Below are 25183 nucleotides of genomic sequence, written 5' to 3' on the forward strand. Positions count from 1 at the left end.
TAGGGGTGTTTTCTGGTACCTTCTGTCAGAAATAATGATAGACACAATAGATTATGCTCTTTTATTGAAGAAGAAGGTGCCTTACTAAAGATCACTGTAGAAAATGTTCTTAAATTTTTTGAGGGCCCTAGGCCTCTTTTTTGAGATTTCCAAATACTTTTGAATATTTTTAGGTATGGGAGGAAGGTGAAAACAGATGATCATAAAAGGATTCTAGTATCTACAAAAGGGCAGGAGAGGATATTACATTTATATATATATATATAGTATTTTTGTTATGTTCTACAAGCTGCTTCATTTGGGGGGCCTTAGGTTTATATAATTTAAAATTTTTACTTAATTCTGTGTTGCTCTTTATTAGATTGAAAGTGAAAGTGACAGTCGGCTCAGTCGTGTCCAACTCTTTGTGACTCTGAACTATATAGTTCATGGAATTCTCCAGGCCAGAATAATGGAGTGGGTAGCCTTTCCCAACCCAGGGATCGAACCTGGGTCTCCCACATTGCAGGCAGATTCTTTACCAGCTGAGCCACAAGGGAAGCCATTATTAGATTGAGAAGATTGTAATTTCTGGCTGACTTTTTGGAGGAAGGGTGATCTCCATTACCCTATGGGTAATCTCCATAGGGCCTATGGAGATTACATTGTTTTTGTGATTCTGAGCTACCAACCTACCTACGCTCTGTGATAACAGGAAAGCTGAGTCTCATAATTCCTGGTACCTCTAGCTGTCTAGTTGACATGGTAAAGGGAGAGTAGTTTGTGCATGTGCATGTTTGATATTTTGTTCTTTTAATTTCATTTTGTTTAATTTCCTTATTATCTTAATCCAGACTCCCATATTTTCTGGTTGGTGTTGTGACTTGGTGATCATTTACACTATTAAGTTCTAAACCAATTGAGAAATGGTTATGACAGGATTTCAAATACTAATTTAATTACTGGTAAAGCTGAATTGGAGAATATCTCTTGACTGGAAGGCCAAAATGGATTTTCTGATTTCCCCTCCTGTCTTGACTTTGTGAGAGAAAGGGGTCTGCTTTGGACTGTGGGATTCTCTGATCTTGTAGGGATGTAAAGCAGACAGGACATATGTTCACAGGTAACTTTGCATATTAAACCTGCCCAGTAGAGAAACATGGACTAGATAGTAAATTGCCACATAAATCAAATGTTCCTTATCCTGGGGATGAACCTCTAATGTTTTCTAGAAAGCTGATTTACTTACTTTAAGGGTTCACAGAATTGTGGGAAGAGGAAGAAGTTTTCCTTAAACTCTTGGAAAAATGGTCGCTGATTTTAATTGCATTTAGTAGTGGCTGGAGTTTGAAGATGGGAAGAGAAGTAAAACTGTGTGGCATGGCACAAAAGAAACACACCATAAACATTTGTTGATGAATACGATCATGCCACTAACTCAAGAAGGCTGGACACATCCCTGTTTGCATTTTCTTCTTGCAAAGCTTTTGGCTTTCTTCATCCCATTTTTCCCTTTGAGAAGAGGGAAGAAACCCATTGTGTGTTTTTAAGACTTCATAGAAATGACTGCTTAAACTGCTTTGATAAAGATATGTTTTATCTACCTCCAGTTGTTAGAAAATCAGTGAAGTAGAGAGAAACAGGGTGGGGGGGACCTAACCAAGTTAGAGGAAGAAAATGACTAATTAGAAAAGTGAATGCAGAGATCAGGGCAAATTTAAATGTTTTTTTTTTTTTAATTGTTTTTATTTTAAAAACAAATTTAAATGTTTTATATTTTTATTTAGAAGGAAAGAAGCAACTAAGGAGTTTGTGATGGTAGCTGTCTAATACTGCTTTAATGTTCTAATTCACTGTATTTTGAGATATTTAACATGAGATAAGCAATAGTTAATCAGAGTCCTTAATGATAAGAACCCAGGAATTTTGTAATTACTCTGGATCCAAAATTTAAAATTTCTTGTGTTCTCTTTTCTGTCAGTTAACATGTACTGAATCTGAAGCAAACAGGATACATGCATTGTATCCTTTTCTCTTTTTTTCTCTGTTCTAGCCCCTCTTTACTTTTTCTTCTATTAACAGTTGTGATCAAAGCCAGCCTCTGCCATAAACAGCTTTTTGAAGCAGTTAAAATGATAGGCGTTGCTCTCGCTCCCATGACTGTTATATACAGTGGGAGAATGGGAAAGAAGAGCACAGAGAACTGTTCTTGGGGCTCCCTTCAAACACACACATTTCTGTTAGACCATGTCATGCTGTTTTGGAATGATGATTGAATGGATTGTATTTACATTTAGACTTGCTAAGGCTTTCGTGATTTTCTAAGATTCTCTTTTCTTCTCTGGTTAAGTCTTAAGTACATCGATTAATTTCCTTTGCTGATAAAATCCTATTTCAAAATTCCCTCCTCTCTGAAACTTGTACCTTGCTTTTCCTGATTAAATAGGACTGCATTTTAGAATGTTAAAAATCTAATATTCTGTGGTCTTAAAAAGATCACTTGATTCCAGTTTACCCTCATTATATTTTTATTCCTCCCTAGCCCGCAAATTTATAGATAAGGCAAAATGCTGCTGCCATTAGAGAAGGAAACATTTTTTACATTAGTGAAGCTACAGCTTAGTGCACCTCTTCATAAACTCTCTAGTTTTCCCTCAATTTATTCATTAACCTTATTAAAGTATTTCTCTCCATATCTTGAGATTGTGTTAATAGAACATTTTGACTTCTCCTTTCATAAAGGAGTCCTTTCATTCATCTAAGAACTTAAAGATTAATAAAGTTAAAGTTTAAAGATTAATAAAATTAAAAAGATTTCTGATTTATAAATCTGTATTTTAATCCTTGTTATTTTAAAATACAACACCAATTCAGAAAACCATATAATACATAGAGAACTTAATGAATTCCTATAAGGCAACAACCTTGTGACTACCATTTGTATCAGGAGACTAGAACTTACTCCCTTAGATGCTCTACATCCATCTGCTTCCAAACACAATCCTCTCTTGACCCCTTTTCACCAAAGTAGCCATTCTCCCAAATTTTTATAATTTTTATTTTAGAACTTCCAGAAGTTCCTTACTTCTCTGTATTTGTCATCCAAGTAATCAAACTATAGTTTTGCCTCTTTACTATGTCTTTTTAAGTGTCCCTTAATTTATAGCTTTCCTCCAACTCTTTACTACCCCTTATTGTTTGAAGAAACCACCAAATCACTTGTCCTATAGATGTTCACACAAATTGGATTTTCTGTGATGTCTTTTATCAGGTTCCTCTGTATTTCCTATAAATTGGTAGTTATCTTCATGCTTAATTAGATTCAGTAATGTTATTTTTGGCAAGACTATTTCATTGGTGGTGGCACTTCTTCAGCCAAAGGTGCATACAGTGGGGTTGCCTGTTTCATGTGATATTAACAGGCATTGATGCATAATGCCTATATCTTTACTTTATTAGGAATTGCAGAATTGGGTTTTTCAATTCTAACATTCCTTTATTTAAAATAAAAAAACTAGTATGTAGAGAAACTTTTTCTTATTCTTTGGTAAATCAGCACTAAAGTTTTATTTCAGTGCTTGTTTTTTCCCTTTATTTACCAGTTTGCAAAATAAAAAATTAGCAACCTAGAATTCTCCAAAGATTAACCAGTATTTTTCTTTAATATGTATCATTATAAATGTATAGATTTAAACAAACATTTTTTTATTGTGTTTCAATCTATTCTGGGCATTTTCCCAACTTTGGTAGAAGCATCATCAAGTTGGTGTTCAGGTCTTTTTGACACAACCCTGGTAGTCTTTGATAAAGTCTTAATAAACTGATATGACAAGATTGGCTCATCTTTTACATTTCCTGCCACAGACCTGGATTTAGGTTTTCTTCAGAAAACCTGTTTTGGTAGGAAATGGAATCTCAAAACCAAAATCTTAGTTATTAGTTATGCTTTTTGCTATCTTATTGGTCATTATTTCTAGGTCTTTTCAGTTACTAGAACTGTATATGTGTAAGTTTGTGTATTTTTTAAGATTGAGAGCCTTAATGAGTTCATGCTAATACTTCCCTTTCAAATTTAGGGCTTTAGCCTCTTTTAACTTATTATCTATCTTTCTTTTATCCTGCTCTGAGAAGCCTATTTCTTGGAAACACATAGAAATAGAGTATCATGTAACAATTTTTCTCCCATGTTTTACACAGAATCTTCTGGGGATAAATAACATTAGTGTAATACACCATACAGTATGGTTACTAAAAACAGTTTATAAAACGTTTCCCATATATTAACTATTCCATATTCTCCTTTATACCTCATTTAGAGATAGCTCTACATTTAAATAATATCTGATGCTTACTACCAGTCTGTTGATATTGTCTCACCAGTCCATTTTTTTATTTAAAGCTTATCCTCTAGTAGATTCCTTCAGAAGGAGTTATGGGAACAATATCCATTCTCTCATTTTTTGTATGTTGGTGACAGCTTGTTTGCTATTTTTATATTTGAAAGTCAGCTAGATATGAAATCTTTGGCTTATATTTTCTTTCCTTGAGTATCCTAAATATATGACTCTTATTTTTTGTCAGGAATAAGAGTTGTTTCTGTTACAATCATTTGATATTTTTATCTAGATGTCCAAAGGTTTTTTTTTCTCTTTAAAGTCCAATAATTTATGAGAATGCATCTCTTTGTTGGTTCTTCTGAGTTGATTTCCCCAGACTTGTGTTATTTCAATTTAAAGTTGCAGAGATTTAAAAATTTTAGACAAGTTCTTTGAAATTATAGTTTTCATTATTGCATCCTTTTGCATTGCTCTTCTCTTTTTGTGGGAATCCTTGCACACATATTAGGTGTTCTTTGCCTTCTATATTTGTTGCCTTCTCTTGAATCCTTTTCATCTTTCTTAATTTCTTCTTGTTCTATAAAAGTTTATTTTCATTATTTATTTCTCTTAAAGCACTCTGTTGTGTATGGTGACTCTTGTTCCTTGCATCTTAGACTTCACTTTGAAATGATTTATTTTACGTCTAAATCTTTTCTGTGTTCCACCATCTCACTTTTGAGTGTTTTTCATTATTTATTATTTATGTTCTTTTGTATCTTGTAATTTTCATCTTTGTGTGTGTGTGCACATCAGTTCAGAGAAGGCAATGGCAACCCACTCCAGTACTCTTGCCTGGAAAATCCCATGGATGGAGGACCCTGGTAGGCTGCAGTCCATGGGGTCGTGAAGAGTCAGACACGACTGAGCGACTTCACTTTCACTTTCCACTTTCATGCATTGGAAAAGAAAATGGCAACCCACTCCAGTGTTCTTGCCTGGAGAAGCCCAGGGATGGCGGAGCCTGGTGGGCTGCCGTCTGTGGGGTCACACAGAGTTGGACACGACTGAAACGATGCAGCAGCAGCAGCAGTGCATCAGTTCAGTTCAGTTGCTCAGTCATGTCCGACTCTTTGTGACCCCTTGAACTGCAATATGCCAGGCTTCCCTGTCCATTGCAGACTCTTGGTGCTTGCTCAAACTCATGTCCATCCAGTCAGTGATGCCATCCAACCATCTCACACTCTGCCATCCCCTTCTCTTCCTGCCTTCAATCTTTCCCAGCATCAGGGTCTTTTCTTTCTTTTTTTTAAAATTTATTTATTTATTTTTTACATTACAATATTGTAGTGGTTTTGCCATACATTGACATGAATCCACCATGGGTGTACATGTGTTCCCCATCCTGGAACCCCTCCTCCCACCTCCCTCCCCATCCCATCCCTCTGGGTCATCCTAGTGCACCAGCCCCGAGCACCCTGTATCATGCATGGAACCTGGACTGGCGATTCGTTTCACATGTGTAAATTTACATGTTTCAGTGCCATTCTCCCATATCATCCCACCCTCGCCCTCTCCCACAGAGTCCAAAAGACTATTCTATACATCTGTGTCTCTTTTGCTGTCTCGCATACAGGGTTATCATTACCATCTTTCTAAATTCCATATACATGTGTTAGTGTACTGTATTGGTGTTTTTCTTTCTGGCTTACTTCACTCTGTATAATCGGCTCCAGTTTCATCCACCTCATTAGGACTGATTCAAGTATATTCTTTTTAATGGCTGAGTAATACTCCATTGTGTATATGTACCACTGCTTTCTTACCCATTCATCTGCTGATGGACATCTAGGTTGCTTCCGTGTCCTGGCTATTATAAACAGTGCTGTGATGAACATTGGGGTACACGTGTCTCTTTCAATTCTGGTTTCCTCGGTGTGTATGCCCAGCAGTGGGATTTCTGGGTCATATGGCAGTTCTATTTCCAGTTTTTTTAAGGAATCTCCACACTGTTCTCCACAGTGGCTGTACTAGTTTGCATTCCCACCAACAGTGTAAGAGGGTTCCCTTTTCTCCACACCCTCTCCAGCATTTATTTCTTGTAGACTTTTGGATCGCAGCCATTCTGACTGGCGTGAAATGGAACCTCATTGTGGTTTTGATTTGCATTTCTCTGATAATGAGTGATGTTGAGCATCTTTTCATATGTTTGTTAGCCATCTGTATGTCTTCTTTGGAGAAATGTCTATTTAGTTCTTTGGCCCACTTTTTGATTGGGTCTTTTATTTTTCTGGAATTGAGCTGCAGGAGTTGCTTGTATATTTTTGAGATTAATTCTTTGTCCGTGAGTCAGTTCTTCACATTAGGTGGCCAAAGGATTGGAGTTTCAGCTTCAGCATCAGTCCTTCTAATGAATATTCAGGACTAATTTCCTTTAGGAAGGACTGATTTGATCTCCTTGCAGTCCAGGGGATTATCAAGAGTCTTCTCCAACACCACACTTAAAAAGCATCAGTTCTTCGGTGTTCGGCTTTCTTTATAATCCAACTCTCACATCCATACATGACTACCCGAAAAACCATAGCTTTGACTAGATGGACCTTTGTTGTGTATGCATGGTAGACATATTTGGCAAGATTTCACCATTAGTAGAAGTATTATTCTATTATTTATTTTCTTACTTTCTTTTTTTCATATAATAGCTTTATATGAAATTTGGCCTCATTCTTTCTGTTGTTTATTGTTCTGTGAAATTGGTTTTCTAAACACTTAGAAAGGGAGTTTTAAGTTTCTAATTTATGGCTGTAGTGCTCCCTCTTCTGTTGTTTTAGGGAACTGTTCGAAAATAGGGCTATTTATTTTCTGAGGTTTCTTGCTTTTATTCTCCTCCCTTATTTTAAAATTCATTCTTTTAAAGTGTACGCAAAAAAAGGGTGATACAGTTAACCCGTGAACAACATGGGTTTGAACTGTGTGGGTTCACTTATACATGGATTTTTTCACTATGCACGTGTGCTACACTACTACACGGTCTGTAGTGGCTGAATCCACAGGCGCAGAACCATGCATACAGAGGGCCAACTGCAAAGTTATGTGTGGATTTTCCACTGTGAAAATGGTCAGCACCTCTAACTCCTTGAATTACTCAAAGATCAGTTCATAAGTTGAGCAACTGTTAACCACTGTCTGATTTTAGAAATTTTCGTCACCCCATAAGAAATACAGGCACTGTTAGCAGTCAGTCCCCATTCCCCACTCCTTCCAGGCACTGGCAACCACTAATCTGTCTCTGGATTTGCCTGTGCTATACATTTCATATCAATAGATTCATACAATATGTGATCTTTGCAGCTGGCTTATTTCACTTACCATAACATTTCCAAAGTTCTTCGTATTTAGCATGTATTAGTACTTTGTTCCTTTTTTATTGCCAAATAATATCCCATTGTATGGACACAAACCAATTTTGTCTATCCATTCATCAGTTGGTGGACATTTGAGTTGTTTCCCATTTTGTATCTATTGTGAATAATGCTGATGCTGCAGATGTTTGTTGGTAGCTTATTTATTATCTATCAGTGTTTTTGTATATATGGAAGAAAAGCTAGTGAAGTCGATTCTCACAGGTTTCTTCTGCCTTTATGTTTAATAAATATTCTCTTTATATGCTTAGAAAAATAATGGCAAGTACTGTATACTAATGAAAGAAGAAATCAAAGACTTTTTTATGATTACTTGTTAGCCATTAAAAATTTAATATGCCTTGGTGTCATATCTTATCAAACTTGCATAGGATAGTAGCCCCACAAATAAACTTTCTGAGTCTAGCTGAAATTTAAAATGTTAAAAATGGTATTTTAACTTTTAGTCCCAGAGGTGTTTCTCCTTTGGTATTACCAGTCTGGGAATCAGGAGACCTGGATTCAAGGCCTCATTTTCCTATTTATTTGGTCAGTTGATTTCTGTGATTATGGCAATTTTCGTTCACTATAGAGTGGAAGGGTTGTACTAGATGGTTACTACCATCTCGTTTAACAAGGATTCTTTAACTTTGTAATGAGAGAATCATATTTACTTCATCTCTGTGGCCTTTAATAACCAGAAATTATTTTTAAAGCCCTTACTGTGTCAGTAACCTGTTGCCCATCATTTATGGTGCATAGATCATTGAGGGGCTGGAATGAGTAGTGTAATTAGGATAACTGACAAGGAAGTATTTTTGTCCTTATTCTTTATTAATTAACTGAATGGCGTATATGTTTTAATAAGTATTTTGTTCCCCATTAGTCTTGGTGGCCAATGTTTGGCATTATGTGTGTTTTTATTGCAAACTATATATTTATTGGACATTTACATATTTTTAAAAAATTATACAATTAATGTAATTTGTAGTTTGGTTGACACATGACTGAAAACAACCACTTGATATGTCTAGTTTTTATATTGCAAGATAGTGTTTAATGTTGTGATAGATTATTTGTAAAAAATTCAGTGAATATCAAGATGAATACAGTATACAGTTTAATCAGTTTCTGTTTTTTAGAGTGAAGTGCCTGCTGAATTATTTAAGCCTTAAATAGAAAATAAACAGATTTTATTAAATGCTTATTAAAAGACAAAAATGAGTATTTGAAAAACAAGAATCCTCATATCACCCACCATTCCATTTTAGAGATGACTCTGACACCACAGTTAACATTCTTAGTCATGTCAGTTTTATAAATAGAATTCTAATTCTTGCTTGGGGCAGATAACATTCCCTCATTTTGTGCCTTGGTTCAAGTATAATTCTTGATATCCAAAATGAGTAAAGAGAAATTATATCCTGCTGTCATAATTAATTTGGGTGATAGAGCCTAACTTACTTAATGCCTATATTTTAGTCAGTTTATCAGAACAGCCCAGGAGACTGTCCTGAGTGGCATTGTTGAATATCTTTCCAGAAAACTGAGCTGCAGCAGGCTGAGAGGCACCACATTCCCTGGGTATGGGAGGCATGGATATGATTTGTCTTATAAATCCTGTAATATTTTACATTTTATCAACAGTTTGCTTATACATTACTCATTTGATCTTCACAGCTAACCTATGGTATCTGCTGAAACTTGTTTTGTTAGATTTGCATCTATGTATGTATTTTTCTCTATTTTGGGATGCAGTGCAAATGGTATTGCATTTAAAATTTATATTTCCATACACTTACTGCTGGCATATAGAAATATAATTGGTTTTTGTATGTTTATCTTACATTTTGTGACTTTCCTGAGCTTAGAATTTCTGGAAGATTTTATTTTTTGTCTGTTTTTTAGATTCCTTGGGATTTTCTGTGTAAAAAGAGTTTTTTTTTCCCCCCTAACTTGTTGTTGTTGTTCAGTTGCCCAGTTGTGTCTGACTCTTTGTGATCCTATGGACTGCAGTATTTCAGGCCTCCCTGTCCCTCACTATCTCCTGGAGTTTGCCCAAGTTCGTGTCCACAGCGTCGGTGATGCCATCCAGCCATCTCATCCTCTGACACTTTCTTCTCCCTCTGCCCTCAGTCTTTCCCAGAAATCTATTAGGTTGGTGCAAGAGTAATTACAGTTTTGTACTATGAATTTTAAATCATAACTAGGCTCAAACACATCTTTATTAATCAAAATAGGAACCATTACAATAGACACATTTTTGCCAATGAGAAATAGGTTTGCTTATTCCTAGAGCATAAAAATCTGTGCTTCGGGATTTGATGAACTCTTGGAAAGCATTTTCTGCCTCCTGTGGTTGTGGATCCATTTTCCCTGCAAAAAGTTGTCGAAGATGCTTAAAGAAATAGTAGTCGATTGATGAGAGGTCCGGAGAATATGGTGGATGAAGCAAAATTTAGTAGCCCAATTTGATCAACTTGTGAAGCATCAGTTGTGTAATGTGCAGTCAGGCGTTGTCGTGGAGAAGAATTGGGCCATTTCTGTTGACTGATGCCGGCTGCAAACGTTGCTTGTTTTTGTTACATCTCATTAATTTGCTGAGCATACTTCTCAGATGTAACAGTTTCGTTAGGATTCAAAAAGCTGTAGTGGATCAAACCACAGCAGACCACCAAACAGTGACCATAACCTTTGCATGAGAGTTTGGCTTTGAGAAGTTCTTTGGATCTTTTTCTCAGTCCAGCCATGAGCTGGTCCTCATCGGTTGTCATACAAAATCCTGGTTTCATCATACATCACAATAGGATTGCAAAATGGCTCATTGTGTAGAATAAAAGAAGACAATACTTCGAAATGACAATTTTCTGATTTGCAGTCAGTTCATGAGGCACCCACTAACTGAGCTTTTTCATCTTCCCAATTTGCTTCCTCTGCCAAACCACCACAGAATGGTCGACATTGAGACTTAGGCAACTTCTCATGTGGTTAGTTGTAAGAGGATTAGCTTCGATGATGTCTCTCAGTTGGCATCTTCCAATGGATGGCCACTATGCTCCTCCTCTGCAGTGCTCTCTTCTCCTTTGTAAAACTTCTAGAACCACCACTACACTGTATGTTCCCTAGCAGTTCCTGGGCCAAATGTGTTCTTGATGCTGTGAGTTGTCTCCGCTGCTTTATGACCCATTTTGAACTAAATAAGAAAATCACTTGAAGTTGCTTTTTGTCTAACATCATTTCCATAGTCTAAAATATAAAAAATAAGTAATAAGTCATTAGCAAAAAGCATAAAGCAAGAAATGTGAATTAAAATGATGTGTAACATAACCACCTTTATGAAGAATGTATTCCAGTATCAAATGGCAAGTTTCAACAATGTAAAAAACCTGTTATGTTTGTACCAACCTAAGGTCCATTGTTTTCTGTTCTTATTTATTGCACTCACTGGAACTTCTGGCACTGAGTTGCATAAGAGTGATGAGAGCATATATCCTTACCTTGTTCCTGATCTTAGAGGGGAAGCATTCAGTCTTTCCTCATTAAATATAATGTTCAGTTCAGTTCAGTCACTCAGTCATGTCTGACTCTCTGCAACCCCATGGACAGCAGTATGCCAACTCCTGGAGTTTACTCAAACTCATGTCCATCGCATTGGTGATGCCATCCAACCATCTCATCCTCTGTCATCCCCTTCTCCTCCAACCCTCAATCTTTCCCAGCATCAGGGTCTTTTCAAATGAGTCAGTTCTTCGCATCAAGTGGCCAAAGTATTGGGGTTTCAGCTTCAGCATCAGTCCTTGCAGTGAATATTCAGAACTGATTTCCTTTAGGGTTGACTGATTTGATCTCCTTACAGTCCAAGGGATTCTCAAGTCTTCTGCAACACCACAGTTTAAAAGCATCAATTCTTCGGTGCTCAGCTTTCTTTATAGTCCAACTCTCACATCCATACATGACTACTGGAAAAACCATGGCTTTGACTGGACGGACCTTTGTTGGCAAAGTAATGTGTCTGCTTTTTCATACGCTGTCTAGGTTGGTCATAACTTTTCTTCCAAGGAGCAAGTGTCTATTAATTTCATGGCTGCAGCCACCATCTGCAGTGAATTTGGAGCCCCAAAAAATAAAGTCTGACACTGTTTCCACTGTTTCCCCATCTATTTGCCGTGAAGTGATGGGACCAGATACCATGATCCTAGTTTTCTGAATGTTGAGCTTTAAGCCAACTTTTTCACTCTCCTCTTTCACTTTCATCAAGAGGCTCTTTAGTTCTTTGCTTTCTGCCATAAGGGTGGTGTTATCTGCATATCTGAGGTTATTATTATATATTGTTTATATTGTTATATCATGTAAGTATAATGTTAGCTGTAGATTTTTTTGTAGGTGCTCTTTATCAAGTTGAAGTTCCTGTTCCATCTTTTTCTGAAAATTTTGTCATGAATATGTGTTGAACTTTGTCAAATGCTTTTTTCCATCAAAAATAGGTGGGCTCATGTACTTTTTCTTCTTTAGCCTGTTATTGTGGAGGATTATGTTGATCGATTTTCAAATATTGAACTATCTTTGCATCCTGGAAAAAAACCCCACTTGATCATGGTGTATAATTTTTTTTTATATCACTGAGTTCTTTCTGTTTATATTTTGTTAAGAGTTTTATGTCCATATTCCTGAGAGGTATTGGTCTTCAAGTTTCTTTTTTGACACTGTCTTTTTCTGTTTTGATATTATGGCTGATATTTCATAAAATGAATTTTGATTTATTCTCTCCTCTTCTCTTTTCCGGTAGAGAGTATATGGAATTGATGTTAATTCCTCTTTAAACATTTGGTAGATTTTTTCAGTGAAGTTGTCTGTGCCTGGAGGTTTCTCTTTCAGAGGATTTCGAGTTATGAAATTCAGTTCAGTCAGTTCAGTTCAGTCACTCAGTCATGTCTGACTCTTTGCGACCCCATGGACTGCAGCATGCCAGGCCTTCCTGTCCATCACCAACTCCCGAAGCCTACTCAAACTCATGTCCATCGCGTCGGTGATGCCATCCAACCATCTCATCCTCTGTCGTCCTCTTCTCCTCCTGCCTTCAATCTTTCCCAGCAGCAGGATCTTTTCTAAGGAGTTGGTTCTTTGCATCAGGTGGCCAAAGTAATGGAGTTTTAGCTTCAGCATCAGTCCTTGCAGTGAATATTCAGGACTGATTTCCTTTAGAATTGGCTGATTTGATCTCTTTGCAGTCCAAGGGACTCTCAAAGTCTTCTCCAGCACCACAGTTCAAAAGCACCGATCTTCGGCACTCAGCTTTCTTTATAGTCCAACTCTCAAATCCATACATGACTACTGGAAAAACCATAGCTTTGACTAGACAATCCATTGTTGGTAATCAGTTTCCTTAATAATTATACGGCCATTCAGTTTATCTGTTACATACCAGATGAGTCACGGTAGTTTGTGCATTTTGAACAGTTGGTTCTTTTCATCTAAATTGTCAAATTAACATGTGTAGAATTGTTCTCAGTACTCCCTTATGGTCCTTTTAACGTCTCCAGGGTCTGTAGTGATATCCCGTTTCACTACTGATACTATGTATTTTCTCTCCTTTTTATTTTGTCAGGTTTGTCAGTTGTGAAAGAACTCTCTATTTCATTGATTTTTTTTTCTGTGCTCTTCTATTTTCAGTCTCATTAATTTTTGCTCTTTATTATTTTCTTCTGCTTGCTTTGAGTTTTTTTACTCTACTTTTTCTAGGTTTTTGAAGATAGGAACTTAGATTACTGATGTAAGACTTTCTAATTATGACCCACAAACTTTGATATTTTGTATTTTAATTTTTATTCAGTTCCATATATTATAAAATTTCTATTCAAGTGTATTGTTTGGTTTTCAAGTGATTTTTAAAATCTTTGTTACCTTTTAGTTATTGATTTCTAGTTTCATTGTATTATGATCAGAGAAAGTACTCTTTGTAATTTCAGTTTTTTAAAAACTTGTTGAAGTTTGCTTTATGGCCCAGGGTATAGTCTGTCTTGACTTGGTTTCTGTGGACACTTGGAAAGAATGTGTTTTCTCCTGTTGTTGAGTAGACTGTTCTGTTGATATAAATGTCAATTAGATCCTATGATTGGTGGTGGTGATGTTGAGTTTTTACATACACTTGCTTGTTTTCTGTCTAGTTCTGTTAGTTGAGAGGGAGATGTTGAAATCTCCCAACTGTTATGGGTTTGTCTATTTCTCCTTTCAGTTCAAAGTATTTCCTTCACATGTTTATAGCTGTCTTTAGTATGTACACATTTAGGATTGGCTTGTCTTGGTAATTTGACCCTGCTTTCATTATGTATTATCCTTCCTTGTCCTGTGTAATTTTCTTTTTAATTATCTGATATTGTAAACATCATGCTTTGCGTTTTGTATTGTTGGCATGATATATCTTTTCCCATCCCTTAACTTTCAACCTCCCTATATTTTTATATTTGAAGTGAGTTTTCTTATAGGCAGCATAAACTTAGGTTATATTTTAAATGCATTTCTACCAAATCTGGCTTAATAATTGATACAGATGGCCCATTTACATTTCGTGTAATTATTGATGTGCTTAAGTCTGCCATTTTATTTGTTGTTTTCTGTTTGCTTTCCCTATTTTTCATTTATCTGTTTTCTTTTTCTTGCATTCCTGTGGGTTACTTGAACATTCTTTAGAATTCCATTTTGACTTACAGTGTTTTTTCCCTTTTAGTTTTATTGAGATGTAATTGGCATACAACACTGTATATATATAAGATATACAACATAATGATTTGATTTCCATACATTATGAAATGATAGCCAATTAAGTTTAGTGAACATCCATCATCTCATGCAGCTACAAAACCAAAAAATCTTAAGATTCACTCTTCTAGCAACTTTCATATATAACATACAGCAGTTAATTAAGTTCTATCAATACACTATACCCTGGTATTTATTAGTCTTATAATTGGAAGTTTGTACCTTTGGACCAACTTTGTCTGATTTTCTCTCTCCACTATGGCAACCACAAATGACTTAAATGTAGTGTTTTTGAGTGCATATATTTGCATAGTTATTATAGTGACTGTATTACATTATATATGCATTACATCATATATACATATCAGTCTCTCATAGCTCAGTTGATAAAGAATCCACCTGTAATGCAGGAGACCCTGGTTTGATTCCTGGGTCGGGAAGATCCACTGGAGAAGGGATAGGCTACCCACTCCAGTATTCTTGGGCTTCCCTTGTGGCTCAACTGGTAAAGAATCTGCCTGCAATGCGGGAGACCTGGATTCGATCTCTGGGTTGGGAAGGTCCTGTGGAGAAGGGAAAGGCTACCCACTCCAGTATTCTGGCCTGGAGAATTGCATGGACTATATAGTCCATGGGGTCACAAAGAGTCGGACATGACTGAGCGACTTTCACTTCACTTCACTGTTGATGTTATCATTTTATCAGTTCAAGTATGTAAACCTTACCTTTTTTCATGTATCTTTACCCTCACCCTATTTATAATTGTCATAAATATTTACTTTAATATTTCCAATGACATTAGTATTACAAATTTTTCTTAAACCTGCAAATATAATTTTGAAAACTCAAGGAGAAGGAAAGTCTGTGTGTCTGCCTATATTTTTGTTTACCTTATTCTTTCTTCCTTTCTGGTATTCAAGGGTTCCATCTTTTTATCATCTTCTGCCTGTTTATAGAACTTGTTCGGCTGGGTTTTTTTGGCAGGGTCGTGGGGAGGAAATGGGTCTGCTGCCCACACATTGTCTTGGTTTTCTTGTCTTGAGAATGTCTTGATTTTCCCTTAATTTTTCTAGGATATTTTCTCTGGGCATAGGATTCTGCATTGACATTTCTTTTCTTTCAACTCTTGTAAAGTTTATGCCACTTTCCTTCTAATCTCTGTGGGTTATGATGGGAAGTCCACTGTTGTTAAAAATTCATCTTCCCCTATAGGTTATGTATTATCTCTCTCTCTGACTTCAAGGTTTTTATTGTGTTTCATGTTCAAAAGTTTAACTGTGATGTGTTTTGACATGGATTGCTTTGGATTTATCTAGTTTAGTGTTCTCTTAGTTTTTTGAATCTTCAGGTTTATGTCCTTTAGCAAATATGGTGAGTTTTAATATACGAAAGTCATTGTTTCCCACTATGCTTTTTGTCCTCTCTTTGTCCTTTCTTCCTAGTACTCCAGTGATATACAGATGTAAGCCTCTTGTAACCCTGCAGGTCCCTGAAAATTCTGTTCATTTCTTTCTTTCTTTTTTTCTGTTGAAGTATTAATAGTTAGTTTAGAGTGCTGTGTTAATTTCTGCTGTACAACAAAGTGATTCAGTTATACATATATATACATTTTAAAAAATTCTTTTTAATTATGGTTTTATCACATGATATTGAATGTAGTTCCTTGTGCTATGCAATAGGATCCTGTTGTTTATCCATTCTGTATGTAATGGTTTGCCTCTGCTAATCCGAAACTCCCAATCCATCCCTCCCCCCACTTCATTCCCCCTTGGCAACCACAAGTCTGTTCTCTGTGTCTGTTTCTGTTTCATAAATAGGTTTATTTGTGTCATATTTTATATTCCACATATAAGTGATATATGGTATCTGTCTTTTTTTTAACATATTTCACTTAGTCTCATAATCTCTAGGTTCATCCATGTTGCTGCAAATGGCATTATTTCATTCTTTTTTTTACAACTGAGTAATATTCTATTGTGTATATGTAACACATCTTGTTTATCCATTCATCTGTTGATTGATATTCAGGTTGTTTCCAGGTCTTTGCTATTGTGAATAATAGTTCTGCTGTGAACATAGGACTGTGTTTATCTTTTTGAATTGTGGTTTTGTCTGGATGTTTGCCTGGGAGTGGGATTGCTGGATCATATGGTAGATCTATTTTTAATTTTTTGAAGATCCTCTGTACTGTTTTCCATAGTGGCTGCATCAGTTTACATTCCCACCAACAGTGTAGGAGGGTTCCTTTTTTTCCACACCATCTCCAACATTTATTATTTTGTAGAGTTTTTTATCATGGCCTTTCTGATGGGTGTGAGGTGGTACCTCATCATAGATTTGATTTGAATTTTTCTAATGATTGAGTATCTTTTCATGTGCGCATTGGCCACCTGTATGTCTTCTTTGGAGAAATGTCTATGTAGGTCTTCTGCCCATTTTTCAATTGGTTGGTTGTTTTTTGCTGTTCAGTTATATGAGCTGTTTGTATATTTTGGAGATTAAGCCCTTGTTTGTCCCATCATTTGTAAATATGTTATACCATTCTTTAAGTTGTTTATTCATTTTGTTTATGGTTTCCTTTGTTATACAAAAGCTTGTAAGTTTGATTATGTCCTATTTGTTTATTTTCACTTTTATGTTTATTGCCTTGGGAGACTTTTTTTTAAGTCTGTTTTCTCTCCACAAGCCACAGGGTGCAGCCAAAAATAATAAGAATAGAATTCCTAAAGTTTTTTAAAAAGTTCTATCTAGCTCTTCAAAAAATCTTTTAATTCTCATCTCATATTTATATTTTTTTATATCCTTAAGCTTGTATATAATAGTATTTATAAACTATTACAGTAGTTCAGTAGCTCAGTCATCCCTGTGACTTCTTAATCTGTTTGTCCTGACTAATTTTTAGCCTAGTTTTGGTTATCACTTTACAGTTTCTTTATATGTCTACTAGTTTTTATTGGTTAGTAGACATTGTGAAGTTTTATGTTGTATGCTGGATTTTGTTATCTAATTTTAAATAGTGTGGACTTTGTTCTGGTAAACAGTTATTTATAGATTAGTGTGATCCTTAGAGCAAGGATCAGCAAACATTTTCTTAAAGAACCAGATAGTAAATATTTTAGGATCATGGGTGATATGGTCTCTATTGTAACTGTTTTACTTTGTAGCTGGAAAGCAGCCATAGACAATAAATATAAACATACAAATGTTGCCATATTCTAATAAAACTTTATTTACAAAAGCATTTTAGTTTCCCATGAGTGGTAACCTGCTGATCCCTGCTTTAGTGGCTTTTTGTTGAGTTTTGTTAGAGTGGATTTAGAGTTGTTTTATTCTAGAACTAGTTTATTCCTTTTAGAGTGTCCCCTGATTGCCCTGAATATTTGGCAAGGATTCTCTGCTCTAACTGGTTGAAACTTAAACGTGTCCTAGTCCTGTATAAGCTTTGGAAACTGTTCAGTTTACTACATGCCTTCTTTGCTCAGTCATATGGAGCTTTACTTGGTGAGTGCACAGCTCAGTATTCAGGCAGAGGTTCAAACAGACCTGAGTTATAGAGGTCTTCTGGAGCACCTCCCTCCTCTAAGGTACTTTGCCCCTCAGAGTCCAATTTTTGTCTCCTCAACTCAGCAAGATAATTTTGATATTCTCTGGATCCTCCTCCTCATTCTATAATCCAAAAAGTCCACCACCATCCCCTCCCCAAAAAAAGCCAGAGAGCTCATCACATTTATTTTCCTTCTCTCAGGAATTACAGTCCTGTACTGCCTGTTGTTCAATATTTGAAAATCGTTTTTATGTATCTTACCCAAATTATAGAGGTGCTTATAGCAGGAGGGTAAGCCCTGTCCTGTTTTTGTCAACATGGTCGGACGCTCCTATTGTGGTTTTAAAATAAGTATATTGATTTCATTCCAAACTAGATTTTCTGGGGATGGTACTTGGGCCCCTCTCCCCCTCCTTTTAATGTTCCTTGGGATTTTGATACACAGTCAAGCTTTCTCTCTATTCATATCTTAGGCAAAGTAATGCAGGTTCAGAGAGAATAGGGTGACTCTGATTTCTTTCTCCCTTTTCCTCTGAACTCTCCTCCCTTATCCCCATCTATCATTCACTCTGAACCCCCACCCCAGAGTTCTTTGTTAGGTAAAGCATATTAAGGTAATATTTTTTTATCTATATTGTATGTAGGCATTCATAGGTATTTGAAGAAACCTTCCAGAGGTGATTTATCCAAATAGAATAAGCAGGAAAGGACAAATGAATCCCGCAACATCTGAGCTTACAATGCTAAGGGACCACCACAATAATAAAATTTATTTTGAAGTCTTATTTTGACAAAAATTACTTCAATTGTACATTTAATTCTTTTGTATATCATTACTTGTTTTAATAATGTCTTTTAACTAACTACTTAGTAGAATTGACATTCCAGCAAAACATAGCGTCTCTATCCTATGACTTCATATAGTTCTTGATGTGCCCCTAGATTTTAACTTCCTTACTTGCTGAAGCACAACAGAAGCAGGTTCAGTTTCTAAGATTTAAGTTACACTGTGGATGAGAGAGGACTTACTTTCCAGGTACTTGATACATGTTTACATGATTGTTTCTTTGAGGGGAAAGTGTGTTTGAAATTCTAGTCAACCGTCTAGTAGCCAGCACTTTTTTCACCTCTACAATGTGGCTTAGGTTGGTTGCCGTGCTGAAACAGAATGCTGCAGTGTCTTTTCTGTTATTGTGGATTCCTAGCTCACCTAGTTAAAAATTAAAACACTGTTATCAAGGATAGTTACAGTCCTCTGAGTAAGGACTTGGTTACTTAAGAGCTGCTAGTGATCTTTATGTAAATGTATATATTACCCAAGAAATATTCTTTACTCCTTGCATTTCTATAGAGTGAATTTTCAGGAATACAGATGTACTGGTGCCCAGTCATAAAGCAGCAGTTTCACTCGCACTTGATTTCCACTGAAAACGTTGATTTTTCTTTGCCATTCTGCAGTACCTTCTCCAGGTAAATTCCGCTCCCCTGCAGCACCATCTCCTTTGGCTCTTCGGCAACCAGTAAAAGCATTTAGTAACCATGGCTCTGGTTCTCCTGGTAGCCAAGAAACAACACAACTCATGCAAACCACTTCCTCACCTGGGCCTCCCATGGTTCAGAACACAGTCCCAGCAAATCCTCCCAGCAATATCAACAGCACTACTCTAACCAGACCTGCAGGGACAACTGTGATGAGAAGTGGCTTGCCCAGACCCAGTGCCCCTTCTGCTGGGGGTATACCAGTGCCTCGCAGCAAACTTGCACAGCCTGTTCGCAGGTAAGTGGCAAATACTCTGTTTTGACCTTCTTGAGTATAGGAAAGTGGGTAGACAGGAATTACCTTCAGTTCTGATAGTGAAGATCAGGAGTCCTAGTGGGTTCCCACTAAAATCATTAAAATTTGAATAAAACATTACTTTCAAGAAATTCTCACTTGGGACATTGGGGTATTATATCACTTTGATTCAGATTAAATTTGCCCAGATGCCTGGTATGATTAAGCATCTTGGTGAATTCCTAGGAAAAATTGTTAGAACCACTCCATCCGGTTGTGGTATTTGTTCATTTTGAATAAATGAGATTCAGTAAAGATATTAAAAGCATAGTAGAACCTACAATGAGATTTAAGATACAACTTGTAGCTGTCAGGTCTGAGTGTGTAATCCAGGATGTTGGTTTTCAAATCTCACTACAGTTCAGAATGTTCTGTGGAGTTTATGTAAATATAGAGGCTGAGTTTTGCCCACAAAGTAGATCTGGTGTGAAGCCCCAGATCTGTAGGTATGCTGTTTTTTAAATTTGTTTGTTTAATCTTCAGATGATTCTGAGCCTACCCAGATTGGGAGTCACATATATGTAGTCATATCTGTACCTTTCAGATATGGTGGTAAGGACTGTGCTTACCACCATCATTAGGTGTTGAATGTATTAAACTTGAAATATTTATTTGCATGAAAGAAGTGCTTTTGTGCCTTAAGCATTGAAACTGAATTAACCATACTTCTTTTATTTCTAAGATAATATATTACATTTTTGAGTTCAGTAGAGTACAACAGTTTTTCAATCCCTGCGTCAGGATGATCCCTTGGAGGAAAAAATGGCAACCCACTCCAGTATTCTTGCCTGGAGAATCTCATGGACAGAGGAGCCTGGCAGGCTTCAGTCCATAGGGTCGCAGAGTCGGTCACGGCTAAAGCGACTTAGCATGCACATGCACACCTTACTTAATTTTTACTATAGCATTAGACATATAGGTACTGTTGTTATGCCTATTTTTCAGAGAATATTAAAATTTAATGAAGTTAAGTAATTTGCCTGAGACTTCAACTAGCAACATACAGTTCCAAGTATGTCTGACTTCAGAGTCCTTTTAAGCTCTGTCCCCTTTTGCCTCTCTCATGATGGTGACACTGTGCCACTGATAACACATTCATCAGTTTACCCCTCAAATAAGTAAGTAATAAGTTTGGTCATCCATTTGGTTGGAAAAGACAAGACAGTCTTTTCTCTTACTGCAGTGTCTATGTTAACAAAAAAGAGGTTAGTGCAGTTACCTGATGCCCAGTAAAACTTAAAGTTGTGGACATGCCTGATGTAGAATGGTCGTGCTAATAGCTGTTTAGAGCTTTGATCTCAGCAGTCCCCTGGAACATTGGATTGTGTTGCAACCTACAAAGTAATTGATATGCGTGGAAGATAGCATGGTAATGTTCCATAAAACCTTGCAAATCATTCTGTAAAATTGCTTTATTTCAGATCCTTGCCAGCTCCTAAAACCTATGGCAGCATGAAAGATGACAGTTGGAAAGATGGCTGTTACTGACCAGCAAAGACAAGAATGCAGAGGTCCACAGCTTCATGGATACCCCTTCACCAGGCTAAAAGACAACTTTTATATGCAGACTGTTCAGATAAGACTCTTGGGATTTATAAAATCCCAGCCCTCTCTGTCTTAATTAGCACAAATTGACAGAGATGATCAAACAGCACTTTAATGACATTTAACATCAGATGTGTTTGGTAATCATACAATCACTCTCCATGGAATCACTTTTAGTTTTATTTAATAGCAACTAAATTGATTTTTTAATATTTGACAGAGGCCAATATCTGGGCAAAAAACTAATGGATGCCAAAGAGAAATGCCCATCTGTAAATGAGAGCATACCTTTGTGCACAAGGTGAATTCTAGCTATCCAAAACTTCACATTCAACCTAAGTTACTGTATACATAGTATCAATAAATATTTGTGTTAATGAGAACTAATATTCTGACTAATTACAATGTTTCACTAGTACTCCAGGAAACTAGATTGAGATGGAAGGGGACAGGGTGGGAAGAAACCTGGGCTAGAGATTTAAAACACAGTACCTAAATTTGGGAGAATCCTATAAATTATTTTCACAGATTCATTAGAAAAATTGTCATTTTGTTTAATCTTAAGTTTTGGATGTAGCTCACGTATCACCACCACCAGACAGTGTTACACCGTGCATCCATCATGTTGCATTGACATATCAGACTTTTGTGTGTTTGTTTTGATTGCCAAAAGGGCTTAATATCAGTTGTACAATCTTTCTAAACTTTATAGCTCCTGGCTCAGGAAAGATAGCCTTTGCTATTGAAGCCAACTTCTTCACATGCTGTTATCTGTTACAGGACTAAGAGATCTTGTTTTCATTAGCAGGTTTCCATGATGGGAAAGAGCAAGTAGTATGTGTCTTTATTCTTGATATAAATAACACCACTTCAGTGCTTATAACCTGGAACAAAACCATACAATAAGGGGGAGGGGGTGTAATCTATGCACTTAACGTTCAAAAACTCTGGTAATGACAGTTGTATTGTTACTATTAATTGACCTAGCAGCCTATTATGTGGTGGGAAATTATAGCCTGCTGAATCCTATTTAAGTTTATCTGCTTTAAACTGAGCAACTGTTTCAAAACACCCTTTGAAAATACTGTCCCTTTTAGATTCTGTCTGACGTCAGTTTTGGGATTTGGGGGTACAAATGAAACCTACTACATGTGACTCTAACCTGTTAAACACTTGCTCTGTGATGGCCCTTATATATATCCTAGAAATAACTAATTTGGATTTTATTTGACTATTACTAGACTAAAGCTTCCATCTTCTGCAGACTTCTCATTTTTTTCATGGTGAGGTCTGTTTTAAAATATTTAATTTGTAGAGCTTTAAAATATTGGCAGTCAGGTCATTAAAGGATTTTAGATATTTGAACATACGTTCATCTTCTGTTAGTCAAAGACATTCTGTAAGTTGGCAAAAGAAATTGAGAGAGAAATGGGAAGCTTATATTCAGGATAGTACTGAGGTTTATAGGTTGAGAGAAGGATAAAACTTTTAAGATCAAGACCGCTGTTCTGCCATGATGGACATCATGGTAGTCTTTATTAGCTTGACCAGTAAGGAGTCATTCAGTTAGCACAGCTGCTGGAAGTTTAAACTGCCAGTGCTAGTGTATTTTGGTGTATAATGCAAGGAAGAAATTTTATTCTTGGATTTGAGGGTGATGGGGGTGGGTCAGGAAAGGATGGCGCCAGAATTCCACATATAATGATGAACTTAAAAATGTTGCTTTTCAGAAGAAGATAATGCATCTGTTTCGGGTAGAGGGGTATCTCTTGTAAAAATCTAAGTAAGTAAAAGAGCTAGCCATTGTCTCTTTTAAACCACGTATACACAAGAGGAAAAATAGGTCTCAGTTTTCAGTGCAACATTGCAAAAAAAAAAAATGCTGCAATCTAATAATTAAAAGGAATTTTAACTCTTACAAAACACCCATTACATTTTTAAGTTAGATTTTCAAAAGGAATATTCAGGTTATTTAACTTTTTTTTTAATGGCTGCATCAGAAAAAAAAATGTCTATTTTTCTTTAATTAAAATTTTCATCACTTGTTAAGAACATGATGGATCTGAGTTAGGTAAAGTATTATTTTACCTGCTGTTATACCACCACAGACTATTGGCTTTTAGTTTCCTAAAGAGAAAAATTGCCTTTTTACTAGAAAGCCTTTGTGTATTGCCAATTTTTCTGTTTGGGAAAAATATAAGGATTCGCTGTGGTTACTCTTACAGATGAAATGTGGATTTGATAAACTAGTGCCTATGATTTTAACTTATGTTTGATATATAGTAGTAAGGGTTTTATGAATGTTGATTATTTTTTTGTGCCAACAGCCCAGAATTGTCACTTATATGTGAGCAGAAGGCTATGAGCTCTGCTTCCAAAGTTATTTAATTTTTCAGTGTTTGAATGTTATTTTTTTGTAAGTGTGTTAATAAAAGTGTAAAGAATTGGAAAAATATAAATATTCTTAACTCAAGCATTTGCTGGATCATTTTTCTACAAAACTTGTTTGTATAATATAAAACACTCTGAAGGGTTGGCTTTTTTTGGTTTTCATACCCTGAAAATCACATTTTGTAATACTGGGGGCCATTCATAATTGTCAGATACTTTTTAAAATTATTATCTCAATACATCACTTTTATAAAAACGTTTTTCTGAAGGAAATAAGATACATATGTGTCCCCAGATGTTTGTATAACTCTAGAATGATCTAGACTATGTATATTTAACTTTTTATTGAATGTACAGGCGTCCATTTTTGACATTACGCATGGTCCTTTTAGATCACATGAAGTTTGATTTGCAAACATTTCTATAGCCGAACTTGTATGTGTGGTTGCCTCCTTAATAAACAACCTGACCATAATGTTTATTATTAAATTTATATTTGTTTTTTCAAGTGTTTTATTAATTTCTGGGTACAGTAAGATCTACCCTCCTTTTCGCCAGTTGCTTACAATTGGTAATAATAAATATCTCAGTTGATTTTTTTTTCTAAACGCAACCCAAGTCACATTGTCCTTTCGGACTTGATCTCTGTGAGGTTGGAATATATCATGCTGTATTCTTTCTGTCCTAATTACTTCGTATATGGATTTTGAAGGGTGAAATTTGTAGTTTACTCAAAACTGGTACATTCCTATAACTTTTTAACTTGCTGTGAATTGTTATCTAGTTAAAAAAAAGATAGCATACATAAACTAGCAAAAACACCATTATGTAAGAGGCTCCAGGAACTTCCCCTGGTGGTCCGGTGGTTAAGAATTCCCTTTGCAATGCAGAGGATAGGGGTTCGATCCCTGGTCGGAGAGCTGAGATCCCATATGCTGTGAAGCCCACGTGCCACAATGGAAGATCCCACAGGCCAGAACACTGACCCAGTGCAGTCAAATAAATGAATCCTTTTTTAAAAACAACCTTAAAAAAAGTGTCCAGAAGAGAAAATTAATACCTTTTCAAACCAAATATGCATATTTATTTAGTTGATCATGTACTGCTGATAAGTTGCTTCAGTCCTGTCCGACTCTGTGTGACCCCATAGACGGCAGCCCACCAGGCTCCGTCCGTCCCTGGGGTTCTCCAGGCAAGAACACTGGAGTGGGTTGCCATTTCCTTCTCCAGTGCATGAAAGTGAAAAGTGAAAGTGAAGTCGCTCAGTCATGTCTGACTTTTCGAGACCCCATGGACTGCAGCTTACCAGGCTCCTCCATCCATGGGATTTTCCAGGCAAGAGTACTGGAGTGGGTTGCCATTGCCTTCTCCAGTTGATCATGTGTATCTTTCTTTTATGGGTGAATGGGGAAAAAAA

The 25183-nt window shown here is 36.3% G+C and overlaps 1 protein-coding gene across 2 annotated transcripts in view; it reads left to right on the plus strand.

Moving 5' to 3' along the window:
* Positions 1-24259, plus strand: part of SLAIN2 (SLAIN motif family member 2) — a 71661-nt gene extending 47402 nt beyond the window's left edge. For both annotated transcript variants that reach the window (XM_070372369.1, XM_070372368.1), the window contains 2 exons: positions 19455-19773; positions 21252-24259. In XM_070372369.1, the coding sequence (XP_070228470.1) occupies positions 19455-19773; positions 21252-21318 (386 nt within the window). In that variant the 3' untranslated portion in view covers positions 21319-24259. The remainder of the gene's footprint in view (positions 1-19454; positions 19774-21251) is intronic.
* Positions 24260-25183: the final 924 nt, after the last annotated feature.

Source organism: Bos mutus, chromosome 6 (assembly GCF_027580195.1).
Source record: "Bos mutus isolate GX-2022 chromosome 6, NWIPB_WYAK_1.1, whole genome shotgun sequence".
In the NCBI taxonomy this organism is placed as follows: Eukaryota; Metazoa; Chordata; class Mammalia; order Artiodactyla; family Bovidae; genus Bos; species Bos mutus.